The sequence below is a fragment of the Mobula hypostoma genome, chromosome 18, assembly GCF_963921235.1.
Source record: "Mobula hypostoma chromosome 18, sMobHyp1.1, whole genome shotgun sequence".
Lineage (NCBI taxonomy): Eukaryota > Metazoa > Chordata > Chondrichthyes > Myliobatiformes > Myliobatidae > Mobula > Mobula hypostoma.
In genome coordinates, this window is record NC_086114.1 from 67,622,139 (window position 1) to 67,644,885 (window position 22,747).

Genomic DNA, 22,747 nt, shown 5'->3' on the forward strand with positions numbered 1-22,747 from the left:
TTGATGTACATGTGGTGAATAAGGCTAATCTTATCTTCAGAATCAAGTTTAATATCACTGGCATATGTCTTGAAATTTGCTGTTTTGTGGCAGAAGTTTGCAATACATGATAATTAAAAACTACAAAATTATGATACGAAACATTATTTAAAAAGTACTTAAATAAGTAGTGCAAAAAGCAAAAAAAAAGTGAGGCAGTGTTCATGGGTTCAGTATCCATTCAGAAACTGACAGCTGTTTAAGTACTGAGGTACCTCCTGCTTGATGGGAGCAATGCAAAGAGGGCATGTCCCGAGTGATGGGGGTCCTTAACTATTGAAGGTGACCTCGATCTGGGGAGTCTGAGGCCCACGGCGGAGCTGACTGAGGTTACAACTTTCTGCAGTGCCACACCAGGTGATGCTGCTCATGGTACATCTGCAGAAATTTGCGACAGTTTGCCGTCTTATCCAGGTACCAGTTCAGATGGTAAAAGCTCAACTTTAACACAAAACTCAGCTGCTAACTCCTCAGCATTGAAGTCGAAGGCACCTGAAGCACATGATATAGCGTGGCACTGCAGTGAAAGTGGAGGAGCAGGTACCAGTTCTGCCATCCTCTGCATCCATGGACCCGGGATGTGATAATAAACTCGACTTTGACTGAGAACCAGAATTGGGTTTATTATCTCCGGCATATATCCTGAAATATGATGTTTTGCAAAAGAGTGCATTGCAATATAAGTTACAATACGAATATAAGAAATACAACGTGCAAATGGATAACACATTATCGAGAGAGTGTCCATGGACCTTGTCATCTCATTAATCCCATCAGTCTCTGCCTCAGTGGCTCGGCCTCCACATTCTTCCCATCTCGATTCTAACTCCAAAGCTGAGCCCAGACTCCCCACCCGTACCGGGAGATCCCCCTCATCCTCCCGAGCCAGGATCTGGGCGCCACCCCCGGGCGACCAAGCCTCGGAGAATCAATAACCGGACTTCATCCAGCCCGTAACCTGGGCCCAAATCTGCCCAGCAACAGCGGCGTCACCGACTCGTCACGTGCCAGAGGCTGGAGCTCCCGGCGTTGATTGACGGTTCCCGGACAGCCTCCCTGTTGATTGGCAGATGATCTCGGCGGCCTGACCAATGGGAAGCGAATAACGTGGCACCTTCCAAGGCTATGAGAATGTACCACCCAAATGATAGGTATGCGCATCTCAGTGATTACCCAAATAAAAAATATTAAAATAAGACAGAAACAATATTTAAACTTTAATTTACTTCTAAAAGTTATTAATAAAATTACTGGACTAAATTTGATAGGTAACAACAAATTGCTTCTATATTCCACTGATATCGTAACTTCCATCCCTTTTATCACAGAATTAACCGGCTCCACTAAATCGCATGCGTATTACTAACATGCGCCGACTGGGTTATGCCATTCGTGAGAAGGGGGATACCGTACATAATATACAACACGTATTTGGCAAGTTTAAAATGCATCCCTGAGAATATTACAATAATATCTGTGATTATTGATTGATATATTCGATTTTATGCATGACGGTGAGTTTTGAACTCCAGTAATGGACATGGGGATTTAGTTCCCCCTTTGACTGGGTTGGTCGCCACTTGTCCCGCCCCCTCCGCACTGGTCCCGCCCCCGACGCTAGCCCCGCCCACAGGCGGCAGGCCGATGCGCCGCATTCGCTCCGTGATGAAGGTGCTGGTCGCTGCCGCGCTCCTCCTCGCCGTCCTCGGGCTCCTCTCGCTGCCCAATGGCTCCCGCGCCGAGGAGAAGAAGAAAGGGCCGAAGGTCACCGTCAAGGTGCGCGCCCCCGTTGGGAAAAGAAGGGAGTGTGCGGGCGTGGGTGTGTTAGGTGATGGGGGAAGGGGAAGGGTAATTGTGGGATGACGGGAGGGGTGATCGTGGGAGGGTAATTAGGGGATGGGGAAGGGTGATGCGGGAGGGTAGCGAGGCTGGGGGCTATGGGGGAGAATATAATGGGGTAATTAGGGGGAGGGTAACGAAGGAGGGGTAATGGGGAAGGGAAACGAGGGGGAGGGTAATGAGGTTTTAGGGGATTGAGGCGATGGAGGGTAACAAGTGAGAGGGTGATGGGGAGGGTAGAGTGAGAGGGTGATGGGGAGGGTAAAGTGAGAGGGTGATGGGGAGGGTAAAGTGAGAGGGTGATGGGGAGGGGAACATGTGAGAGGGTGATGGGGGAGGGGAACATGTGAGAGGGTGATGGGGAGGGTAACGTGAGAGAGTGATGGGGAGGGGAACATGTGAGAGGGTGATGGGGAGGGGAACATGTGAGAGGGTGATGGGGTGAGGGTAATGAAGGGGGTACTGACGAAGAAGGATGATAGGTGAGAGGAATGGTTTGGTGGAGATGGGGAGGAAGTGGGTGACGAGATGTGAGGAAAGAGGTAATGTGTGTTGGGGTGGAGGGCTTGGTTGGGGGAAGGAGGTGACGGGGGAGTGTACACAGGGGTCACATCCACGTGGAGCCACAGTGGGAAGCAGGCAATGGGGAAGGACCCAGTGGTTTTGGAGTTTGGTGTGTGGTGACCGCCTCAGATGGACCCCTCAGCACTCACAACCAGGAGAGGTGCCATGGTCCTCTGGTCGACTGCCTGTCCAGTTCCCCTCTCTGTTCATCTCGCCTGCCAGATCAGGTGAAGGTTCTCGAGCCTGAATGGTTTTCCTGGTGTCTGGCGACCTCGTTGGGTATGTGGAAGAGCACTGAGGGTGTGACAGTCGTGGGTGGAAGGGTGAGGGGATGGGTAAGGATATTTGAGGAATAGGATATTTGTGGAAAACAGCTGGCTGACGGACTGCTGTCCCACCCTTTGCAGTGAACCTTGGGCAGGGATTGTATGATCTCACCTCCATCTGCTTCCCCCCTTCAGGTGTTCTTCGATATCAAGATCGGGGATGAGGATGCAGGCCGGGTGGTAATTGGTCTCTTTGGCAAGACCGTACCCAAGACAGTTGACAACTTTGTTGCCTTGGCCACTGGAGAGGTAGGTGTATCTGCTGTGCATGTGCATTAGCAGTTTGCCCCTTCACTGGGCACAGCAGATTGTCCTGTATATGTCAGACTCACTGCACTCTCACTGTTTGTCTCTCAGCCTGGGGCGTGGGACTGGTGTTAGTTTTATTTGTCACATGTACATTGCAACGTGGGGAAGTGCACTATTTAACCATATAACAATTACAGCACGGAAAGAGGCCATCTCGGCCCTTCTAGTCCGTGCCGAACTCCTACTCTCACCTAGTCCCACCAACCTGCACTCAGCCCATAACCCTCCACTCCTTTCCTGTCCATATATCTATTTTTAAATACCTCTATCAAGTCCCCCCCTCAACCTTCTACGCTCCAAAGAATAAAGACCTAACTTGTTCAACCTTTCTCTGTAACTTAGGAGATGAAACCCAGGCAACATTTTAGTAAACCTCCTCTGTACTTTCTCAATTTTATTGACATCTTTCCTATAATTCGGTGACCAGAACTGTACACAATACTCCAAATTTGGCCTTACTAATGCCTTATACAATTTCAACATTACATCCCAACTCCTATACTCAATGCTCTGATTAATAAAGGCCAGCATCCCAAAAGCTTTCTTCACCACCCTATCCACATGAGATTCCACCTTCAGGGAACTATGCACCATTATTCCTAGATCTCTCTGTTCTACAGCATTCTTCAGTGCCCTACCATTTACCATGTATGTCCTATTTTGAATAGTTGAGTCAACACACAGTCTGTGGATGTGTTGGGCAGCCTACAAATGTTGTTTTGCAGTGTAGCGTGCTCACAACTTGCTAACCCTTGCCCGTACATCTTTGGAAACTGGAGCACCCAGAGGAAACCCACACGGTCACGGGGTGAACATAGAGACAGCAGTGGGAATTGAACTCCAGTCACAGCCCTAGAACAACATTAAGCTAGCTGCTACTCGACCATCTCACAAACTTCCTGTCCTGGGGTAGAGATGCCCCTTTGCTCACTTCCTCTCATATCCTGTCTCTGCAGAAGGGCTTTGGCTACAAGAACAGCAAGTTTCATCGGGTGATCAAGGACTTCATGATCCAAGGAGGAGACTTCACTCGAGGCGACGGCACTGGTGGTGAGTGGTCGGGGTAAAGGGGGCTGAGGTGTGGTCACTGATAACACAATGACCATTCACTCAGGGTGACAGCATTGGCAGTGAGTGGCTGGGGTAAAGGGGGCTGCGGTGTGGTCACTGATAACACAATGACCCTTCACTCAGGGTGACGACACTGGTGGTGAGTGGCCGGGGTAAAGGGGGCTGCGGTGTGGTCACTGATAACACGATGACCGTTCACTCGGGGTAACGACACTGGTGGTGAGTGGTTGGGGTAAAGGGGGCTGCGGTGTGGTCACTGATAACACAATGACCCTTCACTCGGGGTGACGACACTGGTGGTGAGTGGCCGGGGTAAAGGGGGTTGAGGTGTGGTCACTGATAACACAATGACCCTTCACTCGAGGCGACAGCATTGGCATTGAGTGGCCGGGGTAAAGGGGGCTGAGGTGTGGTCACTGATAACACAATGACCGTTCACTCAGGGTGACGGCACTGGTGGTGAGTGGCCGGGGTAAAGGGGGCTGAGGTGTGGTCACTGATAACACAATGACCGTTCACTCGAGGTGACGACACTAGCGGTGACTGTTTGGGGCAAAAGGCTGCGGTGTGGTGGGTGATGGCACGATGACCGTTCCTCCTGCTGCCCCAAGAACCGGCTCCAGGATTTTGTGTCATCGCAGATAAACCATGGCTTTATTCACTCAGCGTGCGGGGACAGTGGATTGTCCGTCCGCTCTCTGGATTTTGCGGAGTCAGACACACTGGTAATTTACTGAATGAGACCTGAGGGGATGTGACAGGGCAGGCATTCAGATTTCTTCACGAGTGGCATTATTGTAGATAGAAGTGATTCTGCAGGTCCAATGCACATAAAAGGCTAGCGGAACTCAGGCGTTCTATGGAGGGGTGTAAACAATTGATGTTTCAGGCGGAAACACTTTATCAGGGATGATCAATTAGCAGAGAAATTGGGCAACAATTTGCTGATCCTGTGCCCGCACTAATTCGACATCCTTCTATGCCCTGCTCATTGAGGTGCCTCGAAAATGCCCTTACTGTTCCTGCCTCCACCACCTCTCCTCGCAGCTCATTCCGTCTACCAGCTACACAGGAGCAATTATCCCACAGGTCCCCTTTAAATCACCTCCCTTTCTGCTTAACCTATGTCCTCTTGAGTTAGACATACCTGTTGGATTCTGATGTTTTTAATCTAAGGTTCTTTCAGAAGTCAAGAAAAAGGCACAAAAGCTATTGTTTTGCGATGGTTTTATTAAGCTCTAATAGAACAGAAAATTGGGAATGTAGAGCCATAAAGAACAAAGTCTGGAAAAGATGGCGGGGGCAACGTGGACGACCCTTCTCATACCCATATTGAAAAAACATTCCATTCAATATTCCAAGCACATTTATTATCAAAGTATGTATACAGATTACAACTGTGAGGTTTGCCCCACAGGCTGCTACAAAACAAACACCATGGAACCTGTTCAAAGACAACATCAAACACCCAACACACGAGAAAAGAACAAATGGCAGAAAGAGAGTGAACACCACACAGAATATCGAAAATCAAACGTGCCCATGAGTATTCAGTTTAGTTCAGTTCATTGTCACACTGCTAGCCCAATGCAGGGCACAAGGCAAAGCATTCTTCGCCAAAGTGTTCTGGTCCACATCGATCACCCCGATCAAACCACTCAAATTTAAAAAACAAAAGAGTAACCAGAATCCAGGCACACTGTAACATGAACCTGAAGGTCCCCCAAAACGAGTCCACAGCCTCGCCGATTGATCCTTACAATGTGCCTCCTAATCAGATGGCCCCTATTCAAATAGTGCAACACCAGAATCATACAAATGTAACCACTAGGGGTCACACTGAACAGTCACATATACTGTATTGTGCAAAAATCTTGGTAAATCTGACGGAAGCAAACGATGTTGGGAACGGCAGGATTGTGGGACAGGTGGCAGAGGAGTGCCGGGCAGGTGGCATGGGTGCAGATTCACCCAGCCCTGAGGTACCAGGCCAGGTCATTTGACTCCAAACAACTGATCATTACAGAATGTCTCTCTGGTGCTTCCTGGTCCCTCCCATTTTCCCAGCCAGGATTCCCTTCCCACTGTCAGTCCGCAATGGGGACCCTTATTAGAATCAGGTTCATCATCACTCACATATGTCGATACTGCAAGCAGACACAATTGCCAAACTGCACGGGAAACAACCGTGCGGTCTAATCTAACACGCCCTTTATGGCAAACGGACTCTGGCATTCTGTGTTTTGTAATAATATCTTCTTGTATCATTTCACTTCTCAGCCTCCTGTATTCTGGGAAAACAAGCCCCGGCTCTGTAGCCCAATCTCAGTGCTGGAAACAGCTCAGCGTTGCTCAGTCGTGCAGCCACAAGTGCACACAGTACCTCAAGTATGGCCTGAGCAATGTTTTATACAGCTATAATGTGACATCCCAGCTCTCGTATTCAGTGCCCTGTCCGATGAAGACAGGTATTCGACGGATGCCTTCACTATTCCACCAGGTCTCTTTGTTCTTACCATTTACCATTCAATTCGTGCCTTGTGACGTAGGAACAGAAATAGGCCATTCAGCCCATCAATATGCTCAGCAATTCCATCACAGCTGATTTATGAACTTCCTAAAATGCATCACTTTGCCCTTGTCTGAGTCAAATCCCATCATTGCCCCCCTTTCCAAGTTGATCTAGGCCCTGTTATAGACAACCATGGCCAATAAATTTGGTGTCGTCTACAAGCTGCCTATTCAGATCTTTAGAAGTATGTAAAGTGGAGATGGAGAAGTAATCGGAAGGTCAGGGAGCTTGTGCTCTGGGGTCCTGGCCCTGAGAGGAGCTGGGGCCTGCTGTAGATGTACTTGTGTTTTTGTTTGTGTTGGGGCAAGTGGTAATTTTACCTTCGATTAATCTTGGTGTGTCCCTCTGTCTGAAGAGTATGATTATGAAGACATGTCCTCTTTTATTGTCATTTAGTAATGCATGCACTAAGAAATGATACATTATTTCCTCCAGTGTGATATCACAAAACACAGGACAGACCAAGACTGAAAAAACTGACAAAACCACATAGTTATACATATAGTTACAACAGTGCACAATTCCATAACTTGATGAAGAAGTCCATGAGTACAGTAAAGTTCAAAGTCTCTCAAATGTCCCACATCTCACGAGACGGGAGAAGAAAGAAAAACTCTCCCTGCCATGCCGACCACAGTCTGACTCTGAGTCATCCGAAAACTTCGATCCCTGATCAGCTCTCTGACACCAAGTACTGAGCACCATCTCTGTCTGAACGATTCGACCTCCTTCTCGGTCGCCAAAAGCAGGCAAGGCCGGGGATTTTGAGGCCTACCCTCCAAAAGATTCCCGACCACACAGTAACGACAGCAGCGAACGGGTGTTTCAGAAATTTCTCCAGATGTTCCTCTGTGCTTTCACGTCCATTCTCCATCAAATCAGAATTGTCCACGGCCCCTATTTAACAGATACGACATCATTTTTCACCGGAGGGCTGCGCACACGCAGGCACACCTCCATCTTCTCCCGCCTACAGAGGATGTACAGGGAACAGGTGGTGTACTCTGGTACTGGAACCCTGGCCAATCTTTCACTTCAGCGTACTGTCTAATCCCTATGTCCTGTCTGTCCATTTCTGTTGTAAATGTATCCAGCAATTGAAACTCCAGTCCTCAAGCAGCACGGTGGTGTAGTGGTTAGTGTGATCCTAGTACAGAGCACGGTGGTGTAGTGGTTAGTGTGATCCTAGTACAGAGCACGGTGGTGTAGTGGTTAGTGTGATCCTAGTACAGAGCACGGTGGTGTAGTGGTTAGTGTGATCCTCGTACAGAGCACGGTGGTGTAGTGGTTAGTGTGATCCTAGTACAGAGCACGGTGGTGTAGTGGTTAGTGTGATCCTAGTACAGAGCACGGTGGTGTAGTGGTTAGTGTGATCCTAGTACAGAGCACGGTGGTGTAGTGGTTAGTGTGATCCTAGTACAGAGCACGGTGGTGTAGTGGTTAGTGTGATCCTAGTACAGAGCACGGTGGTGTAGTGGTTAGTGTGATCCTAGTACAGAGCACGGTGGTGTAGTGGTTAGTGTGATCCTAGTACAGAGCACGGTGGTGTAGTGGTTAGTGTGATCCTAGTACAGAGCACGGTGGTGTAGTGGTTAGTGTGATCCTAGTACAGAGCACGGTGGTGTAGTGGTTAGTGTGATCCTAGTACAGAGCACGGTGGTGTAGTGGTTAGTGTGATCCTAGTACAGAGCACGGTGGTGTAGTGGTTAGTGTGATCCTAGTACAGAGCACGGTGGTGTAGTGGTTAGTGTGATCCTAGTACAGAGCACGGTGGTGTAGTGGTTAGTGTGATCCTAGTACAGAGCACGGTGGTGTAGTGGTTAGTGTGATCCTAGTACAGAGCACGGTGGTGTAGTGGTTAGTGTGATCCTAGTACAGAGCACGGTGGTGTAGTGGTTAGTGTGATCCTAGTACAGAGCACGGTGGTGTAGTGGTTAGTGTGATCCTAGTACAGAGCACGGTGGTGTAGTGGTTAGTGTGATCCTAGTACAGAGCACGGTGGTGTAGTGGTTAGTGTGATCCTAGTACAGAGCACGGTGGTGTAGTGGTTAGTGTGATCCTAGTACAGAGCACGGTGGTGTAGTGGTTAGTGTGATCCTAGTACAGAGCACGGTGGTGTAGTGGTTAGTGTGATCCTAGTACAGAGCACGGTGGTGTAGTGGTTAGTGTGATCCTAGTACAGAGCACGGTGGTGTAGTGGTTAGTGTGATCCTAGTACAGAGCACGGTGGTGTAGTGGTTAGTGTGATCCTAGTACAGAGCACGGTGGTGTAGTGGTTAGTGTGATCCTAGTACAGAGCACGGTGGTGTAGTGGTTAGTGTGATCCTAGTACAGAGCACGGTGGTGTAGTGGTTAGTGTGATCCTAGTACAGAGCACGGTGGTGTAGTGGTTAGTGTGATCCTAGTACAGAGCACGGTAGTGTAGTGGTTAGTGTGATCCTAGTACAGAGCACGGTAGTGTAGTGGTTAGTGTGATCCTAGTACAGAGCACGGTGACCCAGCTTTGATCCCTGCTGCTGTCTGTAAGAAGATCGTACATTCTCTCCATGATTGCATGGGTTTCCTCACACATTCCAAAGACGTGTCGGTTAGCTGTGCTGTCACATTACTTACGACTGTACAAAAGCACGTGGGCAGGTAGGTTAGGATTAGTTAGTTGTGGGCATGCAGCATGACAACATTTGTGCCCCCGGCACATGCTGAGTGTTTGGTTGTTGATACAGAATGAGGCATTTCACTGCAAACTCTGATGTTTCCATGAGCTTTGACAAAGTTAACGTAATCCTGGGCGGTAAGGCTCCTGCCGGAAGGTTCTGTTGCTGTGCAGTATATCTAAATAAAAACAAAATGATATTCCAGTAGTTCACCACCCTCTGTGTGACAGAATAACTTCCTGCTTGTTTGAAGTGTGACGTCCTCCCGTCACCCCAGGGGAATATAGGTTAGCACAAGGCTATTGCAGTTCAGAGTTCAGTTCCAATGAGTACATTTCTATCAACACACATAAAAGTTGCTGGTGAACGCAGCAGGCCAGGCAGCATCTCTAGGAAGAGGTGCAGTCGACGTTTCAGGCCAAGACCCTTCGTCAGGACTAACTGAAGGAAGACGAAGGGTCTCGTCCTGAAACGTCGACTGCACCTCTTCCTATAGATGCTGCCCGGCCTGCTGTGTTCACCAGGAACTTTGATGTGTGTTGCTTGAGTTTCCAGCATCTGCAGAATTCCTGTTGTTTGAGCACATTTCTATGTTCCTTTCTGCGTGCTCCAGTCCCCTCCCACAGTCCAAAGGTGTAGCAGTTAATAGGTGAATCGTCGCTCTAAATGATCCCATGAATAGGCTGGCATTACATCAGTGGGTTGCTGGGTGACACGGCTTGAATGGCCGAAAGGGCCCGTACTCTGCTGTATCCTTAAATAAAATTAAAAATATCCGTTCCCTACCCATCAATCAGCCTTCATTCACTGGAATGTCTTCAGGGTGTGGGAGACCGGCAGGGAAAACCCAACATTCCATGGGGAAGATGTGCACACTCCTTACAGGTGATGTTAGAATTGAACTCTGAACTCGATGCCCAGAACCGTAATACTGTCGTGCCAACTGCTACACACCTGTGATGCCTGACAGAAGTTGTGGTTGGGGGTGGGTTACTGGGTGGAGGTGTTGATTGGCCTTGATGCTTTGGGATAGTAACTTCTTGGGTCTGGCGTGGATGCTACGCAGCCCCCTCCCTGATGGGAGTAGGACAAATAGTCCATGAACAGGGTGGGTGTGATCTTTCATGATGTTACTGGCCCTTTTCCTGTACCTTTCTAACAAGGAAGTGCCCCCTTCCTTGATAATAGATACAACTGCTATTGTTAGACTAACTGGTCAACGATTCTCTCTTCCCTTTTGTAGATATGGTTCATTTCCAATCTGTGATCTGTCTCAGAAGGTCCCCCCACCACCTCGTGTCGAAGGTCACACAAGTCTGCTTTCATTGTGCTGATTAGCACAGCGTAGGTCCTGCAAGTCATGCCATCCCAGTAACCCCCCCCCCGAGAAACCAGATTAACCCTACCCTGACCATGGAACAGTTCAGTAACCAGTACATGTCTGGGCTGTGTGAGAACACCCACACACACAGGCAGAGGGCGTGGAGTGTCTCCTTACAGAACAGCGCCAGAATTAGAACCTGCAGAACATCCTGAGCTGTAATAACGTTGTGCTAGTCGCTACACTGCTGTGGTGTGTTCTGTCTGCTATCTTTATGGAGACTTTAAAACATTTTTGTTTAGATACGGGCCTTTCTGTTTTGTTGCCTTTTGCTAAGACAAAATACTTGTTTTAATTTCTGTGCTGTTATTCCCCAATCTGCAAGAAACCCAGGTTAGCACCCCAGCTGTCGACCATAGGAGGCGGTGACATTGCACTGTGTACCCAGTGCTGCACTGCACATGCTAGACCAAGGTGCACCCTGTGTGTCTAGGCCCAGCATTTACTTTCCTGGATTGATTGCAGCATTGTACCGTTTGGGAGCTTTCTCTGAACAAGTTACGGTTGTCGTACCCAGGGTGGGCGGGGGGGGGGAGCAGTTATTGGAGATGAACTCCCACTATCTATTAAATGCTCCCAATGGCCCGTGTCTCAAATACCCTCTGACAACTAAGTTCAGATCCTAACCATCACTCATGGCCTTAGCTACTAAGCCTGGCATTTCTAATGGCAAGAGAAGGGCAAAGGTGGGTGACTGGCACCTTGAAGCCAGTCATTTGGGGCAGATGAGGCTCATCAGGCATGGCTGGCAGCTCATCTAGGAGAAAGAAAGCTGCTCTCAAACCTCCGCTGCCTTGTGCCTCTACCCACCCGTGGGGAAGGTTTTGGGAGTAAACCCTGAGGAAATACCTGGAGCTGGAGGCCATAGGCAGGCCTGTTCCCATTGACTGAGGATGGAATGCTCTTTGTGGCCTTAAGCCCATTACAAATGTGGACCCCCAGGCCCATCGCTGTGCTATGATTGGCAGTTACCAAGCGTGGGCTTGGCATCCTGATTAACTGCGCTCTGAAAATTCACACTCACCCCTCAATCACACTTTCATTCCTTGTGCACAAAGAGAACAGCCTGGCCCTGTCAGCAAACTGCTCTGAAGTTTGAACAAAGAAGTGCCATTTGTATACATGTAACCCTCAGGCTCACACAGCTCGCATTCGGCCCCGCCAAACTGGGTCATCGCGTTTGTGTGCATGCTGTGTAATGTACCCCCAATTACAAACCCACAGCGCAACATATCAGACAGTACACCATATGCAATTAAATGATTGAACTTTACGAATATAGGGTTGGTAATGAAAATTTTAAAAGGGCCCAAGTCAAGTCAAAGTCACATAGGAGCTTGCTCAGTAGTCCTTCTATCATCGGTTTCCTCCGAGCATCACTGACCTTCCCAGCCCACTCCGTCCAGTGGTCTACCAGCTCTCTCCACACGCGTCTTCCCTCGTCATCTCTCCTCAACAAAAGACCGCGAAAAACATCTTTCCAGACTCAAGACACAGCAACGATCTCTTATCGGCTAACATGCATCCTGTTATCTCCAGCCATAACCCGAGCATTGCTGCTACAGAGAAACTGTTACCTCAGCAGGGAATATTACAGAGAAGCCATTACATTAGCTGTGAAACCTTACAGCGTGTTACACTCTTCCCCCCACCAAATTTGGTCAGTCCTCATGACGTTGAGATAATTCGCCAACCCTTCCTGCAAAACACAAAGTCCAATCCAGGTGAAAAAGACAGTGACGTAGCTCCCCAACACAGAAGAGATCACGCCCTGTTCCCCGGGCACTATATAGGCCAACCTGTCCGGTGGTCTCCTAATTCTCTGAGACCTCCGTACCTCCTCACCTAACTCTTCAGGCTCAGACGCTATTGGGGCTACTTCAGGTCTACTTGGCAAGTCCTCCCTCGATCTATCACTCATGCCCTCTGCAACTCGGAGCCCCCTGTTCCGTGTCCAGGCCCACTTCCTCTTCTTCAGGGTTCTGCTGTAACCCTGGCTGCCCTCAGATAGCCCCCCCACCACCTCACCTGACTCAGTGGGAGAAGAGCCAGGAGTCTCTTCCTCAATCAATGGGGAGTTAGCGAAAGGCAGCACATACCACACATTCAGATCATCATCCTCCGAACCAGTATCCGGCCCAGCCACTCCCACTGTGGGCCACGCGTTTTCGCTCGGATCAGCCGGACCACTTCCCCAGAACACAATTCCGGCAGTTGATTTGTCTTCAGAGCAGTCAGGTTACAGTAATCTTGGGGTATGGCGTCATCAGAAGCCCCCAATTGATCCACTGCTCGATCCTGCCTCTCCTTTTCCTCTGCCTTCACGATGATGGCAAACTGACACATGGCCTCCACCCCCGGGGCAGGAACGCTCTCCCACTCCTCGTCCATGTGCAGACCCTCATGCACCCATCGGGACAAAGTATCTGCATCAATGTTCCAGCTCCCTGGCCGGTACTTCAGGCTGAAATCATAGGTAGGCAACGCTGCCAACCACCGATCGCCAAGGTCAGGATATAAGTTAGGGGGTTGTTGTCCATCCTCACCTCAAACTTGGCCCCGTAGAGATAGTCACTCAGCTTATCCACCTCAGCCACCTAAATGACCCCTCCCCCCTTCTCCTTACACATGTTTTGAACCCCCCCCCCCACCGCCATGAGCTCCAGTGGGCTCCCTGTCATACCAAAAGCGCTGTCCAATGCATCTAGATACTCAGCAAGGGGAGCGGAGAGTTGGTTAACTTTCACAGCTCCTACTTCATCAGCTGCCAACTTTCAACCAATCTCTGTCGCTTTTCGTCATCAGAGCACTGCCACTAATCTAACAACTCAGAGGTCTGCTCCACCCACGTCTCATACTCGTCTTCCCCCTCAGGGTGGGCGTTATTCCAGAGAAAGTTCTTGGCTTCCGGGAGGAAGCCCCGCCTGTGCACTGGGCCACTTATTTGCCAGGGAGGTACGGGCTGATGCCAGCTTAGAACTCTCACTCTTCACTGGGGAACAGGGGCTAATTAAACTTTCCAAATCCGACCACTCTTCCCCCTCACTCCTCAGAAACAACAGAACCCTCCGCCCCCAACTGCGGGCAACTCAGCTTGTGACCCAGCCTGCTGGGCTCCCTTCTCCTCCTCCCTGACAGTATGGACAGCCCATGACCCTGCCTCACCTGGGCACTGATAGACGTTGGCAGTCCCACCGCCGTTACGTCAAGGTCTGAGCCCGCTATTTTATCAAACCTTCGCACTACGATTTCAACTTTGCCAGCAGCTTTAACCATACTCAAACATCAAATTAACAATTCATCCAGGGTACGAATATCCACCGCACTCAACACACACGCATTAATTACCGGCAACCCCAAGGAGGCACACCACTGCTGTACCCCAGCAGCATCCATACCAGGACAGATTTAAACAGGGCAACCGCACAGCATCCAACAGAATCAATCCCGGACAAGCCCCCACAATTGTAACCCTCAGGCTCAGCCAGCTTGCGTTCATCTAGAGAGAACAGCCTTCAGCACCGCCAAACTGAGAAATCACATTTGTGTGTATGCAAATATGTGTAATGTACAACGCAAAATATCATCATATGCAATTAAATGATTGAACTTTATGAATCTTAATATGAATATAAAGGGCCCAATTCAAGTCTTAAGTCATGTTGGAGCTCACTCAGTAGTCATTCTTCCACCATCGGTCTCCTACAAGCTTCACCGACCCCAGTCCACTCCATCTGGTGGTCTACCAGCTCTCTCCACGCGCGTCTTCCTTCTTCATCTCTCTTTGACAAAAGACCCCGAGAAAACATCTTTCCAGATTCACAAGACACAGCAACAATCTGTTATTGGCTAACATGCATCCTGTTATCTCCAGCCATAACCCAAACATTGCTACTACAGAGAAACCGTTACCTCAGCAGTGAACATCACAGAGAAGCCATTACATTAGCAGTGAAACCTTACAGCGTGTTACATACAAAAATTGACTAGTTGGGTACAGATATTAATGAATGGATAAGTGTGGATGTTCAAATTCCTTATTTACATAATCAGCAATCACACGCTGATGAAATAAGATTTAATAGCCAATAGAATCAGTGTTAGAGACCAGTAAATCTTAAGAATAAAGCCATAAGGCAGCAGAATTAGTAATTTATCCTATCGAGTCTGTTCCACTATTCTATCAGGGCTGATTTATTTTCCCCCTCAACTCCATTCTCCTGCCTTCTCGCCGTAACAAATATATCCAATGACTTGGTCGGCAATGAATTCCACATATTCACCACCCTCTGGCTAAAGAAATTCCTCATCTCTGTTCCTCCACTCACCCACATCCTCTCCATTTTTACAGTTTATTGTTTAATTGTCATTTATTTAACAGTTAATTGGTAAAATCACTGACCAATACAAAGTCACCCTAGAACCCTTTGTTTGCATCGTTGTCTCAGTATGCCTCCGGATTCCTGCTCTGTGGAGGGGAGTTGTGCTCTCAAGGTGCCCCTTGGCTGGGTTGACGGCACACTTATCTATAAACTCTGGCTTGTCATTGTCTTAGCCCTTGCCTTTCACAGCTGCTCTTTGCAGGTCTGGTAGTGGCTTCTGCTTTGAGTGGTTTAGACTGACTTTACCTTCGCTTCCCCACCACCACAGGGAAGAGTATCTATGGCGACCGATTCCCTGACGAGAACTTCAAGCTGAAACACTACGGGCCAGGCTGGGTCAGCATGGCAAATGCAGGCAAAGATACCAATGGCTCTCAGTTCTTCATTACCACAGCACCAACCACATGGCTTGATGGCAAGCACGTTGTCTTTGGAAAAGTCGTCGAGGGATACGTAAGTATGATCTAAGTGCTAGCTCCTGCCTGATCCCCTCGAGACCTGGCAGTACCTCCACTCCAGTTTGCCTACTCTAACAATAGACAATAGGTACAGGAGTAGGCCAGTCGGCCCTTCGAGCCAGCACTGTGATCATGGCTGATCATCCACAATCAGTACCCTTTTCCTGCCTTCTCCCCATATCCCTTCACTCCGCTATCTTCAAGAGCTCTATCTAACTCTGTCTTGAAAGAATCCAGAGAATTGGCCCCTACTGCTTCTGAGGCAGAGCATTCCACAGAACCACAACCCTCTGTGTGAAAAAGTTTTTCCTCAACTCCATTCTAAATTGTCTACCCCTTATTCTTAAACTGTGGCCTCTGATTCTGGGCTCCCCCAACATTGGGAACATGTTTCCTGCCCCTAGCCTGTCCAATCCCTTAATAATCTTATATGTTTCAATCAGATCCCCTCTAAATTCCAGTGTATACAACCCCAGTCGCTCCAATCTTTCAACGTACGACAGTCCCGCCATCTCAGGAATTAACCTCGTGAACCTACGCTGCACTCCCTCAATAGCTAGAATGTCCTTCCTCAAATTTGGAGACCAAAACTGTACACAATACTCTGGATGTGGTCTCACCAGGGCCCTGTACAACTGCAGAAGGACCTCTTTGCTCCTATACTCAACTCCTCTTGTTATGAAGGCCAACATGCCATTAGCTTTCTTCACTGCCTGCTGTACCTGCATGCTTACTTTCAGTGGCTGATGAACAGGGACACCTAGATCTCGTTGTACTTCCCCTTTTTCTAACTTGACACAATTCCGATAGTAATCTGCTTTCCTGTTCTTGCCACCAACGTGGATAACCTCACATTTATCCATATTAAACTGCATCTGCTCACTCACCCAACCTGTGCAAGTCACCCTGCATTCTCATAACACCCTCCTCACATTTCACACTGCCACCCAGCTTTGTGTCATCTGCAAATTTGCTAGTGTTACTTTTAATCCCTTCATCTAAATCATTAATGTATATTGTAAATAGCTGCGGTCCCTTGCGGTATCCCACTAGTTACTGCCTGCCATTCTGAAAAGGACCCATTAATCGCTACTCTTTGTTTCCTGTCTGCCAACCAATTTTCTATCCATGTCAGTACCCTACCCCCAATACCGTTTGCTTGGATTTTGCACACTAACCTCCTATGTGGGACCTTATCAAAGGCTTTCTGAAAGTCCAGGTACACTACATTCACTGGCTTTCCCATGTCCATTTTCATAGTTACATCCTCAAAAAATTCCAGATTAGTCAAGCATGATTTCCCCTTTGTAAATCCATGCTGACTCAGACCTATCCTGCCACTGCTATCTAAATATGCCGCTATTTCATAGAAACATAGAAAATAGGTGCAGGAGTAGGCCATTCGGCCCTTCGAGCCTGCACAGCCATTTATTATGATCATGGCTGATCATCCAACTCAGAACCCTGCACCAGCCTTCCCTCCATACCCCCTGATCCCCGTAGCCACAAGGGCCATATCTAACTCCCTCTTAAATATAGCCAATGAACTGGCCTCAACTGTTTCCTGTGGCAGAGAATTCCATGTGAAGAAGTTTTTCCTAATCTCGGTCCTAAAAGGCTTCCCCTTTATCCTCAAACTGTGACCCCTCGTTCTGGACTTCCCCAACATCGGGAACAATCTTCCTGCATCTAGCCTGTCCAATCCCTTTAGGATTTTATGCGTTTCAATTAGATCCCCCCTCAATCTTCTAAATTCCAACGAGTACAAGCCCAGTTCATCCAGTCTTTCTTCATATGAAAGTCCTGCCATCCCAGGAATCAATCTGGTGAACCTTCTTTGTACTCCCTCTATGGCAAGGATGTCTTTCCTCAGATTAGGGGACCAAAACTGCACACAATACTCCAGGTGTGGTCTCACCAAGGCCTTGTACAACTGCAGTAGTACCTCCCTGCTCCTGTACTCGAATCCTCTCGCTATAAATGCCAGCATACCATTCGCCTTTTTCACCGCCTGCTGTACCTGCATGCCCACTTTCAATGACTGGTGTATAATGATACCCAGGTCTCGTTGCACCTCCCCTTTTCCTAATTGACCACCATTCAGATAATAATCTGTTTTCCTATTTTTGCCACCAAAGTGGATAACTTCACATTTATCCACATTAAATTGCATCTGCCATGAATTTGCCCACTCACCCAACCTATCCAAGTCACCCTGCATCCTCTTAGCATCCTCCTCACAGCTAACACTGCTGCCCAGCTTCGTGTCATCCGCAAACTTGGAGATGCTTCATTTAATTCCCTCAACCAAGTCATTAATATATATTGTAAACAACTGGGGTCCCAGCACTGAGCCTTGCGGTACCCCACTAGTCACTGCCTGCCATTCTGAAAAGGTCCCGTTTATTCCCACTCTTTGCTTCCTGTCTGCTAACCAATTCTCTATCCACATCAATGCCTTACCCCCAATACCGTGTGCTTTAAGTTTGCACACTAATCTCCTGTGTGGGACCTTGTCAAAAGCCTTTTGAAAATCCAAATATACCACATCCACTGGTTCTCCCCTATCCACTCTGCTACTTACATCCTCAGAAAATTCTATGAGATTCATCAGACATGATATTCCTTTCACAAATCCATGCTGACTTTGTCCGATGATTTCACCGCTTTCCAAATGTGCTGTTATCACATCTTTGATAACGGACTCCAGCAGTTTCCCCACCACCGACGTTAGGCTAACCGGTCTATAATTCCCCGGTTTCTCTCTCCCTCCTTTTTTAAAAAATGGGGTTACATTAGCCACCCTCCAATCCTCAGGAACTAGTCCAGAATCTAACGAGTTTTGAAAAATTATCACTAATGCATCCACTATTTCTTGGGCTATTTCCATAAGCACTCTGGGATGCAGACCATCTGGCCCTGGGGATTTATCTGCCTTTAATCCCTTCAATTTACCCAACACCACTTCCCTACTAACATGTATTTCACTCAGTTCCTCCATCTCACTGGACCCTCTGTCCCCTACTATTTCTGGAAGATTATTTATGTCCTCCTTAATGAAGACAGAGCCAAAGTAATTATTCAATTGGTCTGCCATGTCCTTGCTCCCCATAATCAATTCACCTGTTTCTGTCTGTAGGGGACCTACATTTGTCTTTACCAGTCTTTTCCTTTTTACATATCTATAAAAGCTTTTACAGTCAGTTTTTATGTTCCCTGCCAGTTTTCTCTCATAATCTTTTTTCCCCTTCCTAATTAAGCCCTTTGCCCTCCTCTGCTGAACTCTGAATTTCTCCTAGTCCTCAGGTGAGCCAGTTTTTCTGGCTAATTTGTATGCTTCTTCTTTGAAATTGATACTATCCCTAATTTCTCTTGTCAGCCACGGGTGCACTACCTTCCTTGATTTATTCTTTTGCCAAACTGGGATGAACAATTGTTGTAGTTCATCCATGCAATCCTTAAATGCTTGCCATTGCGTATCCACCGTCAATCCTTTAAGTGTCACTTGCCAGTCTATCTTAGCTAATTCACGTCTCATACCTTCAAAGTTACCCCTCTTTAAGTTCAGAACCTTTGTTTCTGAATTAACTATGTCACTCTCCATCTTAATGAAGAATTCCACCATATTATGGTCACTCTTACCCAAGGGGCCTTTCACGACAAGATTGCTAATTAACCCTTCCTCATTGCTCAAAACCCAGTCCAGAATAGCCTGCTCTCTAGTTGGTTCCTCGACATGTTGGTTCAAAAAACCATCCCGCATACATTCCAAGAAATCCTCTTCCTCAGCACCTTTACCAATTTGGTTCACCCAATCTACATGTAGATTGAAGTCACCCATTATAACTGCTGTTCCTTTATTGCACACATTTCTAATTTCCTGTTTAATACCATCTCCGACCTCACTACTACTGTTAGGTGGCCTGTACACAACTCCCACCAGCGTTTTCTGCCCCTTAGTGTTACGCAGCTCTACCCATATCGATTCCACATCTTCCTGGCTTATGTCCTTCCTTTCTATTGCGTTAATCTCATCTTTAACCAGCAACGCCACCCCACCTCCTCTTCTATCATGTCTATCCCTCCTGAATATTGAATATCCCTGAACGTTGAGCTCCTATCCTTGGTCACCCTGGAGCCGTGTCTCTGTGATCCCAACTATATCATAATCATTAATAACAATCTGCACTTTCAATTCATCCACCTTGTTACGAATGCTCCTTGCATTGACACACAAAGCCTTCAGGCGCTCTTTTACAACTCTCTTAGCCGTTATACAATTATGTTGAAAAGTGGCCCTTTTTGATTTTTGCCCTGGATTTGTCGGCCTGCCACTTTTACTTTTCTCCTTACTACTTTTTGTTTCTACCCTCACTTTACACCCCTCTGTCTCTCTGCACTGGTTCCCACCCCCCTGTTGTGAACTAACCTCCTCTCACCTAGCCTCTTTAATTTGATTCCCACCCTCCAACCATTCTAGTTTAAAGTCACCTCAGTAGCCCTGCCAGGATATTGGTCCCCCTAGGATTCAAGTGTAACCCGTCCTTTTTGTACAGGTCACGCCTGCGCCAAAAGAGGTCCCAATGATCCAAAAACTTGAATCCCTGCCCCCTGCTCCAATCCCTCAGCCACGCATTTATCCTCCACCTCATCGCATTCCTACTCTCACTGTCGCGTGGAACAGGCAGTAATCCCGAGATTACTACCTTTGCGGTCCTTTTTCTCAACTCCCTTCCTAGCTCCCTATATTCTCCTTTCAGGACCTCTTCCCTTTTCCTACCTATGTCATTGGTACCTATATGTACCACGACCTCTGGCTCCTCACCCTCCCACTTCAGGATATCTTGAACACGATCAGAAATATCCCGGACCCTGGCACCAGGGAGGCAAACTACCATCCGGGTCTCTGGACTGCGTCCACAGAATCACCTATCTGACCCCCTTACTATCGAGTCCCCTATCACAACTGCCCTCCTCTTCCTTTCCCTACCCTTCTGAGCTACAGGGCCGGACTCTGTGCTGGAGGCACGGCCACTGTCGCTTCCCCCGGGTAAGCTGTCCCCCCCAACAGTACTCAAACAGGAGTACCTATTGTTAAGGGGCACAGCCACCGGGGTACTCTCTATTACCTAACTCTTTCCCTTCCCCCTCCTAACGGTGACCCACTTGTCTGCCTCCCGTGGTCCCGGTGTGACCACCTGCCTGTAACTCCTCTCTATCAACTCCTCACTCTCCCTGACCATACGAAGGTCATCGAGCTGCAGCTCCAGTTCTGTAACGCGGTCCCTTAGGAGCTGCATCTCGATGCACTTGGCGCAGATGTGGACGTCCGGGAGGCTTGGAGACTCCAGGGCCTCCCACATCCGACAGCGAGAACAACAAACTGCCCTCACACTCATACTGCCCCTCTCCTCAAATAACAGCAGAAAATGAATGTCAAACCTTCCTCGCCTCGCCCGTTTCCGCCTAAGCCCGTTGAGCCGAAGCCCTTAAGCCTTCACTCTGCTCCCGGCTCACTCCGCTGCCCGCTGTATGAGGCTCTGTTCCTTTTAAATCTGCCACGCTGCACTGCCCGACGTCACACGCCTGCGCAGTCCCGCCTCTCTGAACGCCGTTGGAGAAAAAAAAACGAAAATTTCAAAAATGTCTTTCTCCGCACTCCTGCTCCGACTCTCAGACTTCCTTCTTCCTTCTTCATCTTTTATAATTGATTCCAGCATCTTCCCCACTACTGATATCAAACTAACTGGTCTATAATTGCCTGTTTTCTCTCTCCCTCCTTTCTTAAAAAGTGGAATAACATTAGCTACCCTCCAATCTGCAGGAGCTGATCCTGAATCTATAGAACATTGGAAAATGATTACCAATGCGTCCACGATTTCTAGAGCCACCTCCTTAAGTACCCTGGGATGCAGGCCATCAGGTCCTGGGGATTTATTAACCTTCAGTCCCATCAATTTACCCAACACCATTTTGTGCCTGATGCGAATTTCCTTCAGTTCCTCTGTTACCCTAGGTCCTCTGGCCACTATTATATCTGGGAGATTGTTTGTGTCTTCCCTAGTGAAGACAGATCCAAAGTACCTTTTCAGCTCGTCTGCCATTTCCTTGTTCCCCATAATAATTTCACCCGTTTCGGTCTTCAAGGGCCCAACTTTGGTCTTAACTAATTTTTTCCTCTTCACACACCTAAAGAAGCTTTTACTATCCTCCTTTATATTTTTGGCTAGCTTACCTTCGTACCTCATCTTTTCCCCCCGTATTGCCTTTTTAGTTATCTTCTGTTGCTCCTTAAAAGTCTCCCAATCCTCCAGCTTTCCACTCGTGCTTCCTCTGTGCTGCTGGGCCCTGCTGTGATGTCAAATTAAAAAATGACAACCAAGAAGCAGGTTGCTTGCCTGGGACCCATGTTGGATGTAACTCAGGGTGGTGTGGACTCCCCGGTTGAGGGCCTACCTGGCTGTGGACTCGTGGTCAGAGACTGCGGTTCACTATGTTTAAATTTTTAGTGTTTGCAAGATTTGTTCTTTTTTGCACATTGGATCGTTGACAGTCTATGTGATGTGTGTTTTTTCTTAAATGCTGTTGCTTCTTTGCTTTGTGCCTGCCTGCAAGTACATATGTGTACTTTAAACTTTGAAAGCTCGGTGACCTCTAGTGCTCCTGCAGGAGGAAGATGATAGTCTGAGGGCTGTGTTACATGATCTGACCCAGCGTGGGCCTTCAGCACACAATGTGACATTGCCTTTGTCTTGTTGCAGAACGTTGTAGAAAAAATAGAGAATTTGAAGACGGACGGCAGGGATAAACCGTTGAAAGATGTGGTCATCGCAGACTGCGGCAGGATTGAGGTGGAGAAGCCGTATGCCATTGCCAAAGAGTGAGCTCCTGGAGGTTGTTAGCTGGGGCATCACTGGCGCATTCCACTTGTACTGAACCTGGGCTTCCAGGCTTTGTGTATAGCAGAATATTCCAGAACCTCGGACCTGGATTCGTTTTTAAAAAAAAATTCCAGTGTACAACATCCACCCAATAAAGGAAGGGTTTTCTAACTGTGGTTTCATTTATTGTGACCTGGGAACTGTGTGGGTGAGGGTTTACAGCATAATTATTATACCAACCTTCCTACTAACCCCACCTCTCCCATCTCAT

General features: G+C 48.0%; 1 protein-coding gene and 1 non-coding gene across 2 annotated transcripts; both read left to right on the forward strand.

The window, feature by feature from the left end:
* The first annotated feature begins 1,655 nt into the window (after positions 1–1,655).
* Positions 1,656–22,647, forward strand: ppib (peptidylprolyl isomerase B (cyclophilin B)). Its single transcript, XM_063071057.1, has 5 exons — positions 1,656–1,815; positions 2,904–3,017; positions 4,034–4,127; positions 15,406–15,590; positions 22,357–22,647. The coding sequence occupies exons 1-5, from the start codon at positions 1,684–1,686 to the stop codon at positions 22,477–22,479; spliced, it is 648 nt and encodes a 215-aa protein (XP_062927127.1). The 5' UTR covers positions 1,656–1,683; the 3' UTR covers positions 22,480–22,647.
* Positions 4,732–4,871, forward strand: LOC134358637 (small nucleolar RNA SNORA79). The gene has a single exon (XR_010020908.1). It is a non-coding gene; the product is annotated as a small nucleolar RNA SNORA79 (small nucleolar RNA).
* Positions 22,648–22,747: the final 100 nt, after the last annotated feature.

Coding starts and splice junctions, on each gene's coding strand:
- ppib (XM_063071057.1), top strand. CDS start 1,684: ATGCGCCGCATTCGCTCCGTGATGAAGGTGCTGGTCGCTGCCGCGCTC. Junction 1,816..2,903: donor GGCCGAAGGTCACCGTCAAG/GTGCGCGCCCCC, acceptor TCCCCCCTTCAG/GTGTTCTTCGATATCAAGAT. Junction 4,128..15,405: donor TCGAGGCGACGGCACTGGTG/GTGAGTGGTCGG, acceptor CCACCACCACAG/GGAAGAGTATCTATGGCGAC.